Source organism: Lepus europaeus, chromosome 20, assembly GCF_033115175.1.
Source record: "Lepus europaeus isolate LE1 chromosome 20, mLepTim1.pri, whole genome shotgun sequence".
Classification (NCBI taxonomy): domain Eukaryota; kingdom Metazoa; phylum Chordata; class Mammalia; order Lagomorpha; family Leporidae; genus Lepus; species Lepus europaeus.
Genome location: NC_084846.1, coordinates 64888415 through 64910527, shown reverse-complemented (window position 1 = coordinate 64910527; position 22113 = coordinate 64888415). Strand labels below are relative to the sequence as shown.

The 22113-nt window shown below is 54.7% G+C and overlaps 1 protein-coding gene across 1 annotated transcript; it reads left to right on the top strand.

The window, feature by feature from the left end:
* On the top strand, positions 1 to 19315 carry SUN3 (Sad1 and UNC84 domain containing 3). The gene is made up of 9 exons (XM_062178905.1): positions 1 to 49; positions 5817 to 5920; positions 9449 to 9489; positions 10564 to 10723; positions 11578 to 11662; positions 12401 to 12516; positions 13909 to 14076; positions 17118 to 17210; positions 19130 to 19315. Exons 1-9 carry the CDS (start codon positions 22 to 24, stop codon positions 19247 to 19249), a joined length of 915 nt encoding a protein of 304 aa, XP_062034889.1. The 5' UTR covers positions 1 to 21; the 3' UTR covers positions 19250 to 19315.
* Positions 19316 to 22113: the final 2798 nt, after the last annotated feature.

Here is a 22113-nt window from a genome sequence, read left to right as displayed (position 1 = left end):
TGGAAGATTACCCTAGGTATCATGTTTACACTGATTTTTCTTCTTATAGGTAAGTCTCAGGGTCATGCCCCTTAATGCTGTCACACAGGGCATGGCTGTAGTGAGAGATGGCAATGGAGTGGCTCCTGTTTGCAGTTAAACGCCACAGAAATGCCACATTGTCGAAGCCTTCTTCTGTCTTCTGTTTCTAATTGTAAGAAGTAGTTTAGGCTTCTTTTAGGACCTTTAGAAAGTATTTTCTCTTAGAATTGTGATTTAAAGTCACAGCAGTTGCACTTTTAGAATTCTTTACACATTATACATGTATTCTTTTCTAAGTTTGAGCGACTCAGAGATTCTGACCACCAGGGGCTCTTGCTTACTGTGTGGCTCCAGGAAGTTACTGCAGCGCACGCAGTGGGTAGTCCCCGACTGGGCAGCTCCACACACCACTGGGCAGATGTTCTTTCACTACTGGCCCTTGAGGCAGAGTTCCCAGTTATTGCCATGAGATAGCTTTTTGTGTGAGTTCTGGGTGTGTTTGTGATCGCACACGTGTACCTGGACCGCTGGCTCAGGTACACAAGGCTGCAAGGTCCAGGCTACTCCACCTGTTCACTGCAGCTTTGCATGCTGGGAGTGCCAGCCTCAGCCAGGGGGTCCTCGTCTGGACCCTGGAGGTTCTGGTGTCCGCCAGGAACTGCACGCCTGGCTTGCTCTGCTTCCTGGCAGTCTCGGCCTCGCCTCTGCTGACCCGGGGACGGGTTCACTCAGGTGGCCTTCCCCACCCTGCCACTGTTGCCCCCGTCCTGTCACCGCCTGCGGTGGAAGGTCCTCCCAGGCCTGCGAGCAGGATTCAGACTGCTCTTTGCCATCCCCACTGAGCACCCGGGTCAGGGCACACAGCAGGGGCCGTGGAGCTCTGTAGAAGTTCAGAACTCTTCTCACTCTAGAATTACGCCCATAAGATACACGTTTATTTTCATCCTTGCAGTGGCTGCCAGCTGCTTTCTGTGTTGCCCAATTTCTAGCTTGCCAGCCTGCTAGTGAGCGGGCCAGATCCACTTTAGACACCAATGATGTGTCCATGATTACGGGAGAACTCAACAAGACAGATTTGTTCTTCACCGCGGTGAAATTTGCACAATACAGAATCAGCCATGTCCAGTGAACCATTCAGTGTCCAACTACAGGGCTGTGTGAGCCCCGCCTCTGGTTCCCAAGTCGCCTCGCCCTTCCCAAAGGAAGTGCCCTGTCCCTCACATGCAGGTGCTGCCCGCGGCCCCTCTCCCAGACCCAAGCAACCACCCATCTGCATTCAGTCTCCACAGATTTGCCTGTTCTGAACCCGCCGTGCACATGACATCCCACACAGGTGATCTTGCCCTATGGCTCCTCCAGCGTGACGTTGTCAAGGTTCATCCATGCCGCGGCGTGTATCAGGCCTTCACACCTTTGTGCAGCTAAGTCATCGTCCCTTGTCAGTGTAGACCCATTGACAGACACTGGGCCATCTCAGTATGTCTGGCTTCCGAGAGTAGTGATGTGATGAGCATGTATGCTTGTTTCCAGTTCCTATGAGCATATAAGGGACCCTCAGAAAGGTCATGGAAAATACTAATATGAAGAAAAAACTATACATGGATTTAAAAATTGCCTAAACCAAAATAAACTTATTTCATTTTTTGCATGAGCACTCTGGAGCCTCTTGGTAGACCTAGCAGTGGAATTTCTGGGGAGGAACTAGCACACAGCTAGCCAGGGTCATGACGCCACTGTCACTCCCACCAGCAATGTGGGAGGAGCCTCTCCAAAATTGTTCAAATTCTTTTCTTTTTAAAATTTGTATTAATATAAAGAGAACAGATTTCATCTTTTTTCATAGATGCAGTTCTAGGAAGTGAAATTCTGTTCAACCACAGCTGTCCTGCTGGGCGTAAGGTGGTACCAGGTGGTCTGGATTGCATTTCCCCAGCGACTGATTCCAAGCCACTTTTCACACACTTACTGCCCATGTGAATTTATGCTCCCCAGAGAAAACGCCAATTCAAGTGATTCACCCATTTTTTGATTGGATTGTTTGTCTTTCTGTTGTGACTCGTAAGAGCCCCTTGTACATTTCTAGAGAGCAGGTCCTTCTTAGATGCTTGATTTGAAAATACTTTCTTCCATTGTTGTCTGACCACTTTCTGATAACGTCTTGTGATGGCTGAAAGTTTATGATTTTGATGGTGACAGAACCCAGAGTCCACCACCAAATGTCAGTCCTGGAGATCCGCCCTGTGTTCTTCTTGGGAGTTTGTGGTTGCTTCTTACGTGAATGTTACCGTTGATCTACTTGGGAGTCTGGGGTTGCTCTTTTAAACAAGATCCATCTTACATGAATGTTATCATTGGTCCACTTTGAGTTCATTTTTGTGCGCATGCAAAGCGGGGCTCTGGTGCCGTTGTTTTACGTGTGGACATCCAGGTGTCCAGGCACCAGCTGTTCAAGAGTATTCTTTCCCCATAGGAACCTGTGGACAGTCTTGAACCCTCGCCAAAAGCTCAGCTGGCTGTAGATGTGTGAGCTCATTTCTGGACTCTATCTCGTTGGTCCATTTGTCTGTCACTCTGTTAAAGCAGTTTCCCTCTGTTGGGACTTTCATAGGGATTGTTTTAAATCTGTACATAGCTGTGGGTAGTTTTGCCCTCTTGACCATAATAAATCCTCCAATCCACGGACGTGGGTTTATTTCTATTTATTTAGATCTTTTAAATTATTTTTTAAATATTTTTTTATTTATTTGAAAGTTGAAGTTATACAGAGAAAGAAGGAGAGGCAGAGAGAGAGAGAAAGAGAGGTCTTCCATCTGGTGGTTCACTCCCCACTTGGCTGCAACAGCCAGAGCTGTGCCGATCCAAAGCCAGGAGCCAGGAGCTTCTTCTGGGTCTCTCATGCAGGTGCAGAGGCCCAAGGACCTGGGCCATCTTCTACTGCTTTCCCAGGCCACAGCAGAGACCTGGATCAGAAGAGGAGTAGCCAGATGCCCATATGAGATGCGGGCACTGCAGGCAGCAGCTTTACCTGCTACGCTGCCACAGTGCTGGCCCGTAATTTTTTAGCGATGCTTTAGTTTTCAGTTTAGGTTCCAGAGTGAGTCTCTTGTAAGCAGTATATAATAGGATTGTGTTCTTAAATACATCTCTGCTTTTTGATTGGAGAGATTAATTAGTTTACATTTAAATTATTTGATAAGTGAGATTATACTTCTTTTCCTTTTTTTTTTCTGTTTCATGCCTTTTTCTTTTGTTCTTTACTTCCTCGGTTACTGCCTTCCATTGTGTTGTGATGTATTGTTTTCATTTTTCTCTTATTTCACTTTGTTTTTAAGATGCCCTCTTAGTGGTTACAAAGGGAATTACAAAAGCACACAGTATAATTTGGATTGATGCCAAGTTAGTTTCATTCCCATACAATACCCTGATCCTCTGTACATTATTGTAAAAAGTTGCCTTTTTGCATGTTGTATACTTACTAACATAGAATTACAATTGTGGTTTGTGCATTTGTCTTCTAATCCAAGTAGGAAATAGAAAACGAGTGACCAGCTGAAGGCCCAGTCACGCCGGCTCTCACGTTCACCTCTGTTGTCCTGACCAGAGATCATGGGTTCCCCACACGGCGCTGAGTTGCTTTCTCGAGATCTCTCTTGCACTCCTTCAGCCTTCTCGTGGGGCCGGCGGGTGGTAACGGCACTGCCAGCTCTTCTTTATCGGGCAATGGCTTCGTCTTTCCTTCACTTCAAAGGGTGGTCTTGCTCGATGTAGAATTCCTAAGTACGGCTTTTGGCTTTTTGCCTTTAAACTAAATAGGTGACCGCACTGCCTCCGCTGTCTGCTTCTGCTGGGAAATCGGGCGGCGGTGCTGCCGAGAACCCGCTGCCCTCGTGCGGCTTTCCGTCCTCTCTCTGCGTCTTTGCAGCCTGGTCGTGCTGTGCCCCAGCGTCGGCCCTCCAAGGCGTTCTGCAGCCTGGCTGGGATGTGTTCGGCGTCGTCATTCCAAGGCGTTCCGCAGCCTGGCTGGGATGTGTTCGGCGTCGGCCCTCCAAGGCGTTCTGCAGCCTGGCTGCGATGTGTTCGGCGTCGGCCCTCCAAGGCGTTCTGCTTGCAGTTCTTGAGTCTTGGTGTGGACCCGGCTTTTCCCCGAATGCGGGGAGCTTGCAGCCACGGTTCCTTCCAGTGCTGCTTCTGCCTCTCCCCCGCCCACCCCGGGGCTGCCGGTGATCCACCGGTGATGTCTTCCAGGTCTCAGGCTGTGTCCATTCCTCCTTTTCCCGGGACTCAGAATCATCAGTGCTGTCTTCAGGTGCACTGCTTGGTTCTCCTGCCCTCCTTAATCTGCTGTTGAAGCCTGCTGCTGCACTTTCACTTTGCCTCTGCTGCTCAGTCCCGGGACTCACAGTAGGTCCTCTTGATTTTACCTTTATTGATATTCTCTTCTTATTCAGGCACGGTACTCCCAGTTTGCTTTGGTTTCTGAACACGTTGAATGGTTGAGTCTTTGGCTGTGAAATCCAACATCTGCGTTTCCTTAGGGCTGGTTTCTGTCTGTTTTTCCTTTGACTGGGCTGTGCTTCCCCGTTACGTTCTGGGCCCTGTAATCTTGAGTTGGAAACAGGGCTGTGCCTACCGCAGATGGCAACTCTGGGCCCCTTTCCGTGGGTCTGCCGCTGTGGCTCGTGGAGCCTGCAGCTGTTTGTTGACGTTGTGACTTTCAGACTGTTTGTACAGCCCGTGTTCCTTGTCATGCATACGTACTATTCCATTATCTCCGTGACTTCATGGCTGCTCCCTTACATTGATGGATCTAAGGGACAGAGGCGGAGAGAAGCCGACCACGCTGTCAGGTGTGGTAGCCTGGCTCCAAGCTCGGATGCTTCTTCAAGGCTGGACAGATGTGTCCTTGAAAAGCTGTATTCAGAGAGAGAGAGAGAAGAGAGAGAGAGAGAGAGAGATGACTTCCAGTGTTTAAGTTTTTGTCACTTGTCTCTAAACTGGGACACTCTGTCAAGGCAAACCCAGGCCACCTCCAAGTCTGCCGTGGCCTTCACCGCCTGCCTGCGCAGAACCCGAGTGCCTGTCTCGTGGCCTCTCCCATCCGGTCCTGCACTTGTGCATTGCACGGCTCCCCCGCCCCCTCCTGTGCAGCGGTCCCGGAACGCTGCTCCCTGCAAGGGGCTGCCTGCTCCTCCTCGACCTGTGGGTCTGCCGCGTCCCTCATCTGCCGCTCTTTGTCCCAGGCGGGCACAAGCTGTGCGTGTCTCTGAACTCTTCCAGCAGAGCGTGCGCATCCCACAGAGCCACTCAGCCCAAGGGAGGCGATGAAACGGGCAGCTTGTGGAAACCGTGCACTTGTAGAAACCCTGGACGGGTCAGAACTCGTGGCTGCAGCACCTTCGGAGCAGGGCCTGAAGTAGCTTCCTGGGCTGCGAGCCGCCACCCGCCAGCTGCCCGTGCTGTGTTGGGGATGGAGGATCGGTGGGCAGTACCCAAAGATGCCACAAAGCCAGCACCCTGTTCTCGGGCCTCCGTTCCTTGCAAGTGTTTGAGATTAGATTCCAGAGGTCAGCGCTGCTGGCCTTCTGAGCCTCTGTCCGCTGCGATGTCTATGGAAGGTGGACTCCGAGTGACCAACTCCCCCGTTTTCCATGATGCCACTGGGGGACGCGATGTTCTTTTTAAGAACGTCTGTGCGTGCCCTCTGTGCCCAGAGAAATTCCCATGAACGCACGCGAGATGCTGTGTAACTGTGTGGAGAGAAGCACCTTGATCAGAGCGGGTCTTTCTGTCCACAGGGCTGCGAAATCACCAGTGGCTGCAGGAGGCAGAGTTTTCGCAGACGTCCAGGCAATTGTACGCCGCGGTGGCCGAGTTCGGGTCAAGGCTCTATAATTACCAGGTAATGCTGAGCTGAGTTTAGTGACTTGCGCAGTGTGACACACAGCGAGGCGGGCCCTGCTTGCAGTGTGCTGTCTCTGCCTTGTGTGCGGCTGTCGGATAGAATTAAAGTAGGAAACGGAGTTTGATTCAGTGGCTTCATGGCATAAGAGGCCAAAGATTTCCCGCACAGCCTCCCCTCCCAAAGAAGCCCCAACAGAGAAAAATGGCAAACGCGCCCTCGTGCCGCTTCACCTGCCCGGCGCTGCTCCGTGTGGTGCTGTCCGTGTCCTGAAGGCCGCTCGGTGCTTGGGGCTTCCGCTGAGGCCTCTCTGGTCCACCCCATCCTGGGCCACCTCCCCAGCATTCCAGGGTGAGCTCTGTCCACTCTACGCTCAGACCTCGAAACACCAGAGGGAGGGGCTGACAGAGCTGTAGCCAGGTCACTGCTACTCCGTGGCAAGAAGGTACAAATGTCCCAGGCACATGGGTGTTCAGTGAAGGAGTGAATGACCTGTGCTGTTTCTCCCACTTTCAGAAGGTGTCCTGCCCTCCCCCCGGCACTGCGGCGGGTCCCCTTCCCCAGCGGTGGCCCCACGGGCACGCTTGGCTGAGCTGTTCCCTTCGGCATGTCTGAGGCTGTGTTTCCAAGCACAGGACTCGCCGTGAGGCTGAGGCCGTGCCGTGACCCTCCTTTTGCTGGCCCGCGTGGCGCTGGGTTTCGTACAGACCCTCCGAAACCAGAGCCCGACTGTGGCTCATTCCCCTGTGAGCTCTTTCCAGACCCCCCGCCGCAGGCAGTGGACGCTGTGTCGTGGCTGCTTCTTATTCACCTAACCATGGATTTTAAACATGACTCGCTGTCTAGACATTGTTTTGTAACAGCATTTTATGGCTGAGTAATGTGCCGTGAATAACATATTCAAAAAATGCTAATTCTGAACAATGCAATTGCTGTCAGTTTTTCAGTATTAAAACCCCGAATGGGGCCGCACTGTGGCTCACTTGGTTAATCCTCCACCTGCGGCGCCAGCATCCCATATGGGTGACGGGGTCTAGTCCCGGTTGCTCCTCTTCCAATCCAGCTCTCTGCTGTGGCCGGGAAGGCAGTGGAGGATGGCCCAAGTGCTTGGGCCCTGTACCCGCATGGGAGACCAGGAGAAGCACCTGGCTCCTGGCTTTGGATCAGCGCAGCTCTGGCCGTGGCGGCCATTTGGGAAGTGAACCAACAGAAGGAAGACCTTTCTCTCTGTCTGTCTATAACTCTGTCAAACAGATATTAAAAAAAAAAAAAAAAAAAACCTGAACATCCTTGCAGCTAAATCCCTGCGCTCATCTTTGAGTCTGTACCCAGGATACACTGCACCGGAACTCAATCCTAGAGAGGGGACAGGGTGGTGATGACAGTCACACCCCAGGAGAGAGCATCGGCACGTGAAATACGTACTTCACTGTATCCCCAAAATCCTTAACCAGGAGCACCGCTAAATCCACCTGGAGCTCAGGGCCAGGCCAGTGCGACGGGGGCAGTGGCCGGCAGCCAGTCCAGGTGGCACCGAGACCTGAGCTGCATCCGCGCGCTGCTGTGTCCTCCTGGTCCCAGCGCATCGCCGGGGCGACTGTGGAATCACCACTGCCACGAGCAGTGTGATCTCAAGCTGCTTGCGCCAACACGTGGCTGCCTGGCATCCAAAGCTCTGTGCTGAGCACCAGCCTTCGTCGTTTACCCGGTGCATCTTCTACGTGGCTTTAAAATGGGAGGCCTCCGGGGTTTTGTTGAGAAGAGAATGGAATGGCCGCGTGAGACACTGCTTTCCCCGCACCGGCTGTCCCAGCTGAACGACCCCGGAGCCGGGTTCTGAGACATCAAGTCTGAGCTGCAGCCAGCGTTATGTGGGAAGAAACATGAAAAGCAGTCGGCGGCTCTGTGCATGGCTTTGCTCCGCTCGCATACACCTGCTGCCGGCATTGCTCGGGAGGCTGGAAGTCCCACACCTGCTCAGCAGACTGCGCTGCCCGCGCACACGTCCTCTCTTGGCCTGCGGTTCCTGCTAGGGGCAGGGCGTCTGCAGAGCTCGGCCACAGAGGACATTCGCCCAGCGGGTGCAGGACGTGCCCATGTTCTCCCGCTGCGTGGCCTTGGGCCCCGCAGAGCGGCCACCAGCCCATGGGGAGGGAAGTTCCGGGAGCTTGGCAGAGGATCATGGACCGCACTCCAAGCCACCCTGCAGCGCCTCCGGTCTGGGCTTTACTCTGGGTGCTGGGTTCACTCACTGGCCACCCCTCCCCATGTTCCCTCCACTGTGATCTCGCTGTGCCGGGCTCCTCACGGATGATGAACCGTGTTCAGTGGGATCTGTCGGGAAGGCGAGTCCAAGCATAGACAACGAGGTCTGAGGCCGCTCCTCAGGAGCGCGGCCGGTCCTCCCCGGTGGCCTTTGACGAGATCTCCTGTTTCCCTGACCTCCCAGCCCTGCCTGTCCTCCCCACCCTGCCTGTGTGCCGCGATCGGTCTCTGCACAGTTGACACTGGTGCCATCTTGTTGGACCCCTCTTCTCACTGTACACAGCAGGTGGTAACAGTGACCTCCCCACGGTGCCCCGTGTATGTGAGCGTGCACCAGTAGGTGTGTATGTGTGTGGGAGTGTGTGTGTACCAGTAAGTGTGTATGTATGTGAGAGTGTGTGCATGTATGTGCCTTTGTAAGTGTGAGTGTACACTGGTAGGCACATATGTGCCTGTATGACTGTGTGTGCATGTGTGTCTGAGTGTGTGCCTGTGTGAGTGTGAATGTGAGTGTGCAGTTATGAGTGTGTGTGCACCAGTAAGGGTGTATGTGTAGAAGTGTCTGTGCACTGAAGTGAAGCCCATGGTTGTGTGTGTACATGTGACTGTGCATCAGTGTGTGTGAGTGTGTATGTGTGCATGCCTGTCCCATGCTGTATACAGGCAGATAGGGTGGGTGAGTGGGGCTTCAGGCTATGCCCAGGCCAGTGGCCCCAGGGTACCTCAGATGTGAGCAAGTGCCCACCAGCATCTCCGGGGCCCACCCCCTTACTGACCCTGCTACACGCCATGTCCAAGACAGCGGCTCTGTCTCCCCGGGCCAGACCACCACCTGTGCAACGTGCGACCTTCCTGAGCCGACACTCGGCAGGGTCAGGGCTGTGCCTCCCCCCCCCACCCCCCCGGAGAGGTACTGCAGATTTGACCCTGGAGAAATCGCCTCCCCTTCCTATTAAAAAGAGGAGAAGCTCATCTCACTTACAGAGTTGAGCCAGAGCACTCCAGGTCCCTCTGCGAGGCCCCTTGCTCCCTGGTGCTGCCATCCCCTCCTCCCACCTCTCCTCCTCCTCCTCGGGAAAGGCTGTGCCCATCCAAGAGCCCCTGCCAGGTGAGAGGAGGCCTGTGATACGCATCCCTCCTCACCTGACCAGTGTGCAGGCGAGGCTGGGGAAGGCAGGGGCCTCGGAGGGTGCGCGTGTGTCCGGCTCGGTGTCTCCGGGGTCCAGGGGTGGGCCGTTAGCCAGTGATTCTCTCTCCTTGCAGGCCAGGCTTCGAATGCCTAAGGAGCACCTGGAGCTTCTGAAGTGAGTGCCGTCTCTGGGGTCTGCCCCCCTCCCGCGTGAGTCCCAACACTGAGGCCTTTGTGTGAAACCATGAGCTGACACAGCAACCTCACGCCTTTCTCCTGCCCACGCCCAAGGATCTGTTTGGAGGCAACGCGCCTGCCTCAGTGAGGGGGTTCCAGACATGCCGTTTGGAAATGAAAGGCAGACTGGTGTGCCGGTCTCCCTCCCACCCCTCCCGCCCTTCTTCCTTTCCCTCTGCGCCTAGCGCCTAAGGGACGTAGGAATGACACCGCCCTGCATCATTCCGTAGGGGCTGTGTCCTGGGGTGGGCTCTCAGAACCACTGATGATCAGAGGGTGTGAGAGCTGGCCGGGTTCAGTTTTCAGAGCGCGTGTGCCTAGTGGCTGGGCTGGGAGGGCGTTCAGCTAATCCCACGTGCCTGCGACACTTGGGAAGTGCAGTGGGGCACGAGGTCATTATCGCTATCCTGCTGCAAGTTTTGTGCACAGAATAAAAACTGAAACAGCGAAACTTCAGCGCTTATTTCTTTGAAATGTTTGTATTTTTCCCAATTTTAAATTGGCATCATTTTGCATTTTGGGGGAAAATACCGGACAAATAGTTCTATTTTTTTCAACACAAATATCTTGTTCCCGGGCATCTTCTTCTTCTCCCTACCAGTGATTTCTGAGCTGTGAGAGCAGTGGAACGCATTGCTGCTGGCGCGAGGCGGCTGCCCCCCGCTGCCCCCAGCTGCCCCCGCCACGCCTGGCCCTGCCAGGGCACTAACTCAGACCCCGTTCTGTAACACCACGCCTGGCCCTGCCAGGGCACTGACTCAGACCCCGTTCTGTAACACCGGCACCCCAGTGGAAGGCTCCTGATCCCGCCCGTGAGGGGCCGGGCAGGCTGAGCCCTGGCCCGGGAGCAGGCCGGGCACCGAGTGCCCAGGCGTCCCTCACGGTGCCGAGCCCCGTGGACAGACCGCACCTGCTCTGCCGTCGCGCGCGCGCTCACGTCCTCAGCACGGAAACACGCGGCTCCTCGCCGTGACCGGGCTTCCCCTCTCACCCCGGGCTTCTCCCCTCGCAGGAAGGAAAGCCAGACTCTGGAGAACAACTTCCGAGAGATCCTGTTTCTCCTCGAGCAAATCGACGCCCTGAAGGCGCTGCTGAGGGAGCTGCAGGAGGGCGCGCACAACCGCAGCTGCAGGGCCGCCCGGGACCAGGACGCGGCCGCGGACCCCGACGAGGCAAGGCGGCACGGGTGGGGTCCGCGCCCGCCCTCCTCCCGGACTTACTCTGCGCTCCCCGGGGCCGGCCACTTGTTCCCGCGTGCGGGGGCCCAGGGAGCACCCGTGCCGCGGCCTGCCCGCCCCCACCCGCACAGGCCTGCCCCGCCCCGCCCCACCGGCACAGGCCTGCCCCGCCCCCACCCGCACAGGCCTGCCAGGCCCCCACCGGCACAGGCCTGCCCCGCCCCCACCCGCACAGGCCTGCCAGGCCCCCACCGGCACAGGCCTGCCCCGCCCCCACCTACACAGCTGCAGTTAGAAACAAAAAAAGCGGCGGCTCGGAACCCGCAGCCTCCACCCCCTGCCCCTCCACTGCTGTATTCAGCCGGGTAGGCACACCTCCTCCTCCTCTTCTTCCTCCTTCCCCCCACAACGTCCGCTCCGTGATGCTGCCCGCCTGCCCCTGTCGGTGGGGGCTCCAGCTCCCCAGGCGCGCTGCTGGCCTCGGAGCGTCCTCCAGAGCCTGATGCGCTGGTACCAGCGACCGCGCAGCCGTCCAGAGCTGCCTGGGTTCGCGGACAACCGCAGAACGTCCGGGCACCCCGGAGAGCGGGGCGCGGCCGCCGTCCTCTTGCAGCCCCGGCACCCAGCCCTGCTGCCCTGCAGGTGTCGGCCCGCGGGAAGGCGTGCGGGCCCCTGGCACATCCCAGGCTTAGGTACCCCGTGTGCCGGCAGGACGGCGGCCTCCCGACCCCTCGGCGGCGGCAGGTGCGCTGTGCTTTGCAGAGCGTGGAATTTTCGGTGCAAATCAGTGAAGTGAGGCATCAAATACGGGCGGCAGAGATTCACAAAAATGTCTCGCATTTGCACAGGAAATGTCACACTTGGTCGATTACGTGCTTAAGAAGTTGAGGGAGGACCAAGTGCAGATGGCCGATTACGCCCTGAAGTCCGCCGGTGAGTACAGCAGCGGAGAGGCGCGCGGAGGGCGGCCGCCCTGCTCTCACTTTAGTTACTCTAATTATTGTAGCTACCTGCCCGAGGGACAGGCTTGCCCATCTGGTGCCTGAGGGCGGAGTTTAGGAAGCCGGGTAATAAGGGGAGGTTGGAAATGGTTGCGGAGAGCGGGTCTCAGGGGCACAGAGCCCTGCGGCTTGGAGAGCCTGCGCTGGGCGCTGGGAGGCCTGGGCGGGGCTGGGGGTGAGGGGGTGGGGGGGTCACACCTGTGCGCTGAAGGATCTGCGGCTGCGCGTCTGAACGCCCAGGCTCCAAGGCCCTTTTTACAAAGCAACAGTTTTCGTGTTGTCCCCCTAGATTAGTGGCCAGGGGCCTCGCTGCGGGCCCCTGCCTGTCGGAGTCTATGAAGAACTCCTTGTTGCTTTTCTGCTTCCCTTATTTGTGATGAATGGGACACACAGAAGTGCCCTTTATCACATGACTGGTTCAAATAAGAAGTCCCGTGTTTCCCTTTGGATAACAAACAGGATCCACATACCGTTTCCATTTCAAATTCAAAATACTGCAGAATTCAACATTTTGTCGTTGTGTCAGTCTCGGACAAGTTGTGAAGCTACGTTCAGTAGCTGCTATCAGTATGAATTTTACCTTGTTTATAATTATCTAACAGTGTTTTAAACTGCAACTGATGTGTTTTGGACAGTGTGATCTTCTGCTTCTAACACTTTGTAATTGTAGGAGCCTCCATCATTGAGTCTGGAACCTCAGAAAGCTACAAAAATGACAAAGCAAAACTGTACTGGCACGGAATAGGGTTCCTGAACTATGAAATGCCTCCGGATGTCATTCTTCAGGTACAAGCTAAGTTCACCTTTAGGATTCTGTTCTTGTGCTTTATCATGAAGGCAGGGGAATGGAGGCTGTGTAAGAGCCCTTGAACCTATTACCCAACTGGAAATCATCTCCTTTTCCTGTTTATGGGCTGTGAACTGTGAATGCTTCATTATTATTATTGTTGTTGTTGTTATTTTAAGATCAGTAAACTATCTGCTTATCAAATAGAATGTATTTGCTCTATATCTTTTAAAATCTATTCTTGGCCGGCACCACAGCTCACTAGGCTAATCCGCCTATGGCACGGGTACCCCGGGGTTCTAGTCCTGGTTGGGGCACCAGGTTCTAGTCCTGGTTGCTCTTTTTCCAGTCCAGCTCTCTGCTGTGGCCCGGGAGTGCAGTGGAGGATGGCCCAAGTCCTTGGGCCCTGCACCTGCATGGGAGACCAGGAGGAAGCACCTGGCTCCTGGCTTCGGATCAGTGCAGCGCACTGGCCGTGGTGGCCATTTTGGGGGGTGAACCAACGGAAGGAAGACCTTTCTCTCTGTCTCTCTCTCTCTCACTGTCTAACTCTGCCTGTCCAAAAAAAAAAAAAAATCTGTTCTTTAGCCTTCCCTCCTGCTGACAACTGGTCAGTCAAACTTCACTGAAAGTGCTTGTGCCCCAAGTGCCAGGACTCTATCCAGTGCTATTCAGGCCACACGATCTTATCAAGTCCAGTTGTTGCAGGAGAAATCGCCAGACAGGATTCCCACTGGATCTCTCAGTTCAGTTTGAAAGGCAAAATGCTTCGTATCATGATCCACCCACCTGAAGTAAGTTCCCAAGTTAGAAGTGCCTTCAGGGCAAGCCCTCAGATCTGTTCCAGGCTACGGTTTCTGATTTAGAAGATGGTGAGACCCCTTCCTCTTCTGTACCACCAGGACCGACATCACTGTCACCATCACCATCCCTGCCATCACTGGCATTGCTTCAGTCATTATCACCAGCCCACCGCCCGTGCCACTGTCATCCAGTCACCACCTCCATCACCACGACCACCAGTGCTACCGTGATGTTCACATCCATCACCCTGGCACCACCACTGTGGTGACCATTTCCTCTGCCACCGTCAGCACCGTCAGCTCCCCGCCCCACCACAGTGCTCTCCACCATCCTCACTCCCCACACATCACTGTTCACCAGGAACACCAGCACCTCCTGGCAGCTCACAGCCCAGGCAGAGATGCAGGTGCACACGCATGTGACAGAGCGCTCTGGAAGAGCAACAAAACCTGGGGGGTCCCGAACGTCCCTGTTGGGTAGGCACCCTGCACCATGCCTTTATGTAGCAGGCAGTCGGTCGCCATTCTCGCTCCAGTGTTGTAGGCTCACTGGACCAGTTCAGAGGTTAACCCGTGTTTCCTTTCCAGCCGGACGTCCACCCGGGAAAGTGCTGGGCCTTCCCGGGTTCCCAGGGGCACGCCCTGATCAAGCTTGCCAGGAAGATCGTGCCCTCGGCGGTCACCCTAGAGCACATTTCAGAGAAGGTGTCTCCCTCAGGAAACATCTCCAGCGCACCCAAGGAGTTCTCTGTCCATGTGAGCAGCTGTCCAGTCTGTTGTTGGGAGTGGGTTGGGCGGGAGACGGTTGCCTAGGAAACAGGAGCTGCACACCCATCCTGCTGTGCAATCAACTATGCGTCACTTACTCTGTGCTCCACCTTCTCACCGGTCCAGGGGCAGGTTGGAACCGGCAAAGTTCTATTAGTTGATTTCATTTTTGACTGTCATCGATGTTACATGCGTACAACTTAAAACCCGAGGTTTCCACAAGGTCCGTCACGAGGCAGTGGCTCCTGGTCACCTGTCCCTCTGCCGGGAGCTTCCAGCGTGTTTGGTTCGTGTGGTGTTTGTCTCTGTATTCACGTTGGCTGTTGTCTCCTGAGTTTTGAGTGTTGGTTGTGACCTGCTGACATCTCCACGGTTCCCCGGCCCTCTCAACATCTTTATGTCTGACTTTTTAAATACACGGACTGATGGACGTCTAGGTCACATGGCGTTGAATCCACCCACTTAACGTGCACGCCTCATGGTTTTAGTATGTCCCCAGATGTGGGCCATCACCAGTCAGTTTTAGAACATTTTATACCCCCGGAAACCCGTGCCCCTTAGCCGTCAGTTCTGCTTCTCCGCTGATCTGCGCTGTCTCTGAGCATTTACCTGTCCCGGACGCTTCATACACATGGAGCCACGCGTGTGGTCTTCTGGGAGTGGCTTCTTTCACTGCTCACAGTATTTTCAAGCTGCATCCTTGAGGCGTGTGTCAACATCTCTTCTCTTCCATCGCTGACTAATGTCTCAGTGTGTGGATGTATTACACCTGTTTATCCACTCCTCAGTGGGCATTTGACGTGTATCTGCCTTTTTTTGGCTATTGTGAACATTGCTGCCACACTTGTGTGCAGGTTTCTGTGTGGACATCTGGGTAGATGTTTCTCGTGGGTAGATGCCCAAGGCTGGGACTGCTAGGTCACGGGGTGAAGTGTGCAATGTTTAGGCACTGCTAGGGTGTGCATCTTGCTTTTGTTGTAGTCACTATTCAGCTGTTCTCAGGTGAACCATGCACTATATCTGAATACTGTTTTCTGCATGATGTTTTCATGCTTCTGAACACAGTTGCCATATTTTTATTTAATTTGCTTAGTTTTTTATATTTCTATCACTAAAACATTCCCAAACGTTTCTTTGGAAGTGTGGATGTTTTCTCACTGTGTCATTCATGTCAGATAACTCACACGTTTCCTACTTTCCTGCCTTCCTCCTCCTCCTCCTCTTTTGAAGTACTGCTTCTGGAACTTTCTGACCTCCTCCCATCTGGTGGCCTGGTAGTCCTGACATGGGACTACTATTGTGAGATTTCATTTCAGCATCCTGAGAATTCAGCTTCTTGTCTAATTATTATTTTTAAAAAGGCCTTTCTGTCATTTTCATCCTCTAGTTTTTTGTTCCACGCCCTGGGAGATTTTATCAATTTATATTTTTACCTCTGTATTGAAGTTTTCCTTTTTGCTGTCATGATTATACTTCCTAAGGCTTTTTGTTTTTGTAAACACTCCATTATTTTTTTTAAAGATTTATTTATTTATTTAAAAGGCAGAGTTACATAGAGGCAGAGAGAGAGGTCTTCCATTCGCTGGTTCACTCCCCAGATGGCCACAACTGTCGGAGTTGGGCCTATCCGAAGCCAGGAGCCAAGAGCTTCTTCCAGGTGTCCCACATAGGTGCAGGGGCCCACATACTTGGGCCATCTTCCACTGCTTTCCCAGGCCACAGCAGAGAGCAGGAGCAGCCAGGACTCGAACTGGCATCCATGTGGGATGCCGGCACTGCAGGCGGCAGCTTTACCTCTTCACCACAGCGCCGGCCCCAACACTCCCTTATTTAGAGCCTCTTTGTTGTTGTTGTTGTTCAGGGCTGTGGGATCTTCTCTCATGCCTCTGAAGATATTAATTATACTTTGGTTCAGTTTTCTTCGACTCCTTCTCTTGTCTTTATTTCCAAGCCACTTCCTGGTTTACAGGATCGCTCTCTGTCTTGTAAAGAGCTTTCCTCCAGTGTGTGATCTGTCTGTCGCATTCATTGCTCGGCAGTAGCAGAAAGATGGCTGAAACTCTGCCCGTGGTGGGGCCCTGGGGGTGAGCTCAGGTGGGGCATCCGTTGTCCATTGCTTCTGGAGGCGCAGGAACGTGGTACCAGGCAAGTGACCCTAGGAATCCTGTATCTTGCATGTGGGAGGGACCGGCTCACCCACGCACCCTGAGGAGCTGCTGGGACAGAGAGGGCTGTGGGGCCACCGGCAAGGTCACAGGCAGGACTGAACCCACTAGGTTTGCTCCATTCTGTGTCTCACAGCTGATGGCCTGGGGAGGGTAGAGACCAACCATGGACTGGGATCTAAGGTTCTTTGAAATGACCGTCAGCCAAGCCTTACAATAAGCCTTAGAGTCACGGGATACATTAATTCGCATCAGTGTGGTGGCCTCCCACAGTCTCGATCCGGGGGTTCAGGGGGGGCAAAACGCACAGGCAGTTGCACGTGGACGCCGATGTTTCTGTCAGTCGTCAGAAGCTCCTGTTCCTTGGAGGGGGTTGTTTGTGTGATCAAAGTCTGGCGATTGGATGGAGTTTATCTCCTTTTGGAAGACTTCAGGTCAACAAGGGGACTTCTCCAACATATGACCAAATCCAGTTCTTGGGCCAAAGTTAGTGCTGGGATTCGCTCTATATGTCTCTGTCTTTCATTTATCTGCCCCCTCTGTCATCTATCTCATCTGTCAATCTACCATCTACCTTTTACATCTTCTCCCCAGCTCCCTCTACCTCATCCATTATAGATCACTCATCTAATCTACTTATCTTCCCTGTATGTACTTAACCCAGCTCTATCTCCACTCTGTTCATCTCCATCTATTTATCTAGTCAGACCTGTGCCAGCCTCTGGCCTCAGGAACCCTTAAGTCAAATGCCCCTTCGGTGGACAGGCTGGCACGGGCACTAGCCCTGTCCCTGGTGGGCACACAGAGACGTTTTTAACCAAGAACCATGCATCATAACATCCATATCTGGTGCTTTCTTTACAGGGAGTCATGAAAAAATGTGAAGGGGAAGAAATTTTCCTGGGTCAGTTTATATATAACAAGACAGAAAGCACCGTTCAAACGTTTGAGCTGCAGGTAACAGCGCCCGGGGAGGGTTTGTGGGACTCCTTCATGCTGAGTGCCGTGCGAGACTCGTTCAGACAGAAACGCGATTACGGCTTAGCTCAGCCCCGGTGTTAGCTCCAAGGGCTCCCATGCGAAAGACAGGCAAACACAAAGGCAGTTCCTAGGTCAGATCCCTCCTCATCCGTTAGGGCATTTTTGTCCACCTCGGTTCTTCTCTTAACTCTGCTGTTCCCTTGATGCTAGGTTTCCACTCGCTTTCTCCTCTTCTTTGGATTAAGGAGAAGCTGGGTTGGTGCAATATGGAGTGGACGGACTATTTAATACCATTAATGTAGTAAAACTCCTCCTAACCCAACAGTTAGCTTATAAACTCCTGGTGGTGTATGAAGTATTTTTTCATTATTTCTCATTAGTCACCAGAAGTAAACAAAGACATGTACGAGGCATCTCATCTCACATAAAAACAAGTGCTTTGTGACATTTCTTGGTCAGTCACGAGGAAATCAAAGTCAGAAACAACACACGGTTGGCCCTCCTTATCCATGGGTTCTGCTTCTGGGTTCAACCAACCATTGATCAAAAATATTTTTATAAAGATTTATTCATTTATTATTTGAAAGGCAGAGTTACAGAGAGACAGAGGCAGGAAGAGAGAGAGAGAGAGAGAGAGAGAGAGAGAGAGAGAGGTCTTCCAATCGCTGATTCACTCCCCAAATGGCCGCAATGGCCAGAGCTAGGCTGATCCGAATCCAGGAGCCTGGAGCTTCTTCCAGGTCTCCCATGTGGGTGCAGGGACCCAAAGACTTGGGCCATCTTCTACTGCTTTCCCAAACCATAGCAGAGAGCTGGATCGGAAGTAGAGCAGCCGGCACTCGAACCAATGGCCATATGGGATGCCGGCACTGCAGGTGGCAACTTTATCTGCTATGCCACAGCGCTGGCCCCTCAAAAATATTTTTAAAAAATACACCAATAGGGGATGGAATTGTGGCACAGTAGGTTAAGCTGCCACCTGCCAATGCTGGCATCCCATTTGGGCACCAGTTCCAGTCCCAGCTGCTCCACTTCTGATCCAGCTCCTGCTAATGCACCTAGGAAAGCAGTGGCAGATGGCTCAAGTACTTGGGGCTCTGCCACCCATGTGCGAGACCGCAGTGGAGTTCCTGGCTCCTGGTTTCAGCCTTGCCCAGCCCTGAGCATTGCAGCCATTTGGGAGGAGTGAACCAGCAGATGGAAGATTTTCTCTTTCTCTCTCTCTCTCTCTCTCTAACTCTGCCTTTCAAATAAATAAATAAGTCTTTAAAATGCATCAGTACTGAACATGTGCAGCCTTTTTCTTGCCATCATTCTTTAAATGATACTGTATAACCACTGCTTAGATAGCATGTACATTGGATTGGCTGTTATGCATCACCTAGAGATGATTTTAAGTGCACCTGCAGGGGTGGGGGGATTGGTTTGAGGGTTGAATGCAGACACCATGCCATTTTCTATAAAGAACCCAAGCAGCCACCAGTTTTGGTGTCCATGGGGGTCCCGGAACCAGCTCCCTGCAGATGCCAAGTGACGACAAATCCACGACAAAGTTTCACTTCGGCTGTAGATTCACGTGCGCTGGGGCTCATGCCTTTGCTTTTGTGGCTGGCTGCACAGAGCTCGTTTTCACACAGCAGCCAGCCCCCTGCGGCCTCCTGGGGGAGGCAGAAGCAGCGGGAGGGCGGGCACTTCCCTTCCTGCCCGTCTGCTGGACGGGTCAAGGGCGCTGTATTAACACAGCTCCTTTTCTCACCCATTAGGTCAGCATTTGGAAATCCTTGTGTTAGGAAGGCAAGAGAGAGTTTGAATTTTCCACAGGGGCTGCGTTCACTGGGATTCTTGGACACAGATTTCCTGAGGAGGCACTAATGCTTCCTTTTCTTTGTTTTCAGCATGAAGTTCCTGAATTCATATCGTGTGTGAAACTTAAGATCCTTAGCAACTGGGGACACCCACAGTACACTTGCTTGTACCGATTCCGGGTGCACGGCACCCCCAGTGACCACACCTAGAGCGGTGTGGCAGGCTGTGACCACACGTCCAGAGCGGTCAAGGGCTTCTGTTCCCCAGGGAGGGAAAACGGGGAGTGGGCAGGAAGCCTGCAAGTGGCTCCTACTTTCTAGTAAAAAGTGAATGGATTTTACTAATAAAACGATGAAAGCGACTTCACTGAGCCTGTAGGAGTGTGGCTTTGAAGGATGCAGGCTGTCAGAGTGCTGCTGTGCCAGAGACAGTGCGATCAGACAGCCTCTCATCCGGGCCTTGGCCGTGGTGCGCCCTGCTGCGCCGGGCACGTGTTCTCGGCCACCGCTGTTCCCTGACACCGGACTGGAGGCACAGGGAAATGCTGTTGGATGAGCGGCTGGTCGTTTTTAAGTAAAAAGTACAAGTTAGTGACGGGTTCTGACCATGTCTAGTTGCAGAAAATCTGATAAACTCCTCGAAATAAAGAAAACATCGGAAACCAGGGAAACTAGAAAGTTCACGAGTATAAATTTACCAGCCACTGAGTCAATACCATCCATAAACACACAGAACCAGTTAGAGTACAGTGTATAAGACCACAACAAAGCTTTTCGAAAATCAGGAAAAAGAAGCAAATAGGTGTTTTACACCTGTGTGAAGACAGCGCCCAGCAGCATGAGTATAAAGGGAAAGTTAGCCCGTCCTTGGCTGGGAGCCTCAGTCGTCACCATCTCAGTTCTCCGGAATTTACAAACGCGACTTGATCTCAGTTAAAACTCAGGAACGCCGTAGCACTCACAGGGCCGTGAGGTTTTAAAGAATTATTACTAGAAAAGTCATCTGTGCGTGGCCGTGTTACCGTGATTTTCACTTTCTGACATACGTATTCCAGGTAACAAGGCCGACCAGGATTTAGCTTCAGTTTTAGGTCTTAAAATAGAGAAAAGCTGTTGGCAGTTTTGTACCTTGCACATTAGCTAATCCGCACCGCCATTACTGTAAATAATACATCCATGCTGTGCGTCAAATGAAGGGCGACGTCCCGCTCTGCTGAGGCAGAATCCGCAGGCCTTGAAAAACCAACCTGCATCCGACGGTTGCCTGGTCTCCCTTCAAAACTTCGTCTCTAAGAAAAAAATTATTCTCACAACATGGCTCAGTTCACGAGAATCCTGGACCTGGAGCGGCTCATCCTGGCCGGGAGGGAACTGGCCTGATGGGGGGGGGGGGGGGGGGCGCGGCCTGATGGGGGGACCGCGGCCTGATGGGGGGACCAGCCCGATGGGGGGACGGGCCTGATGGGGGGACTGGCCTGATGGGGGGACGGGCCTGATAGAGGGGAAGTGTCCTGATGGGGGGACCGGCCTGATGGGGGCAGTGCCCTGATGGGGAGAAGTGCCCTGATGGGGGGACCGGCCTGACTGGGGGGGTCACCCTGATGGGGTGGGAACTGGTCTGATGAGGGGGAAGCACCCTGATAGGGGGACCGGCCTGATTGGGGGGGTCACCCTGATGGGGGGATGGGCCTGATGGGGAGAACTGGCCTGATGGGGGGACGGGCCTGATGGGGGGACGGGCCTGATGGGGGGGGACCGGCCTGATGGGGGGGACCGGCCTGATGGGGGACCGGCCTGATGGGGGGATGGGCCTGATGGGGGGGACCGGCCTGATGGGGGACCGGCCTGATGGGGGGACCAGCCTGATGGGGGGACGGGCCTGATGGGGGGACTGGCCTGATGGGGGGACCGGCCTGATGGGGGACCGGCCTGATGGGGGGGACCGGCCTGATGGAGGGACCGGCCTGATGGGGGGGACCGGCCTGATGGGGGGACCGGCCTGATGGGGGGACGGGCCTGATGGGGGGACCGGCCTGATGGGGGACCGGCCTGATGGGGGGGGACCGGCCTGATGGAGGGACCGGCCTGATGGGGGGGACCGGCCTGATGGGGGGACGGGCCTGATGGGGGGACCGGCCTGATGGGGGGACCAGCCTGATAGAGGGGAAGTGTCCTGATGGGGGGGACCGGCCTGATGGGGGCAGTGACCTGATGGGGAGAAGTGCCCTGATGGGGGGACCGGCCTGACTGGGGGGGGGTCACCCTGATGGGGTGGGAACTGGTCTGATGAGGGGGAAGCACCCTGATAGGGGGACCGGCCTGATTGGGGGGTCACCCTGATGGGGGTGATCGGCCTTTTGTGGGGGGAAACCGGCCTGATGGGGGGGAGTCACCCTATCGCCCTGATGGGGGAGGGGAGATCACTGAGCCGGAGAGGGAAGCGGCCTGCGGGGGGCGGGGAATCACCCTGGGGGGGTATCGCCCTGACTGGGGGGGTGGTGATGAGGAAGGAGTCCCTTGACGGGGGTGGGGGGGGCGATGACGGAGAAGGAATCGCCCTGACCTGCGGGTGGGGGTCACCAGACGGAGAGGTTACCTGCCGGAGAGGCCTGACGGGGGCGGGAGAGAATCGCCCGGCTCCCCGGCCCCGCGGGTCCCGGTCCCCACGCCGCTCCCGCCGCTCTGGGGCGGAACTTCCTCTAACGCTTTACGAGGGCTTGGTTCTATCCGGATGTTCTCCAGATCCTGACACCGGCGCCAGGACGTCCTGAGGGGAGACCCTCCGCCCCTGCCCCGCGCGCGGGAGTCCCCAGCCGGGTCGGGCCCACCCCTCTAGGGGCGTGGCCAGGCCGCTCCTCTCTCGGGGCGTGGTCAGGGCCCCGCCTCCCCGGGGCGTGGCCAGGTTCCTCCTCCCCGGGGGCGGCATCAGGGGCCCCGCCTCCCCGGGGGCGTGGTCAGGAGGCCCGCCTCCCCAGGGCGGCATCAGGGGCCCCGCCTCCCCTGGGGCGTGGCCAGGTTCCTCCTCCCCGGGGGCCGGATCAGGAGGCCCGCCTCCTCCAGGGCGGTATCAGGGC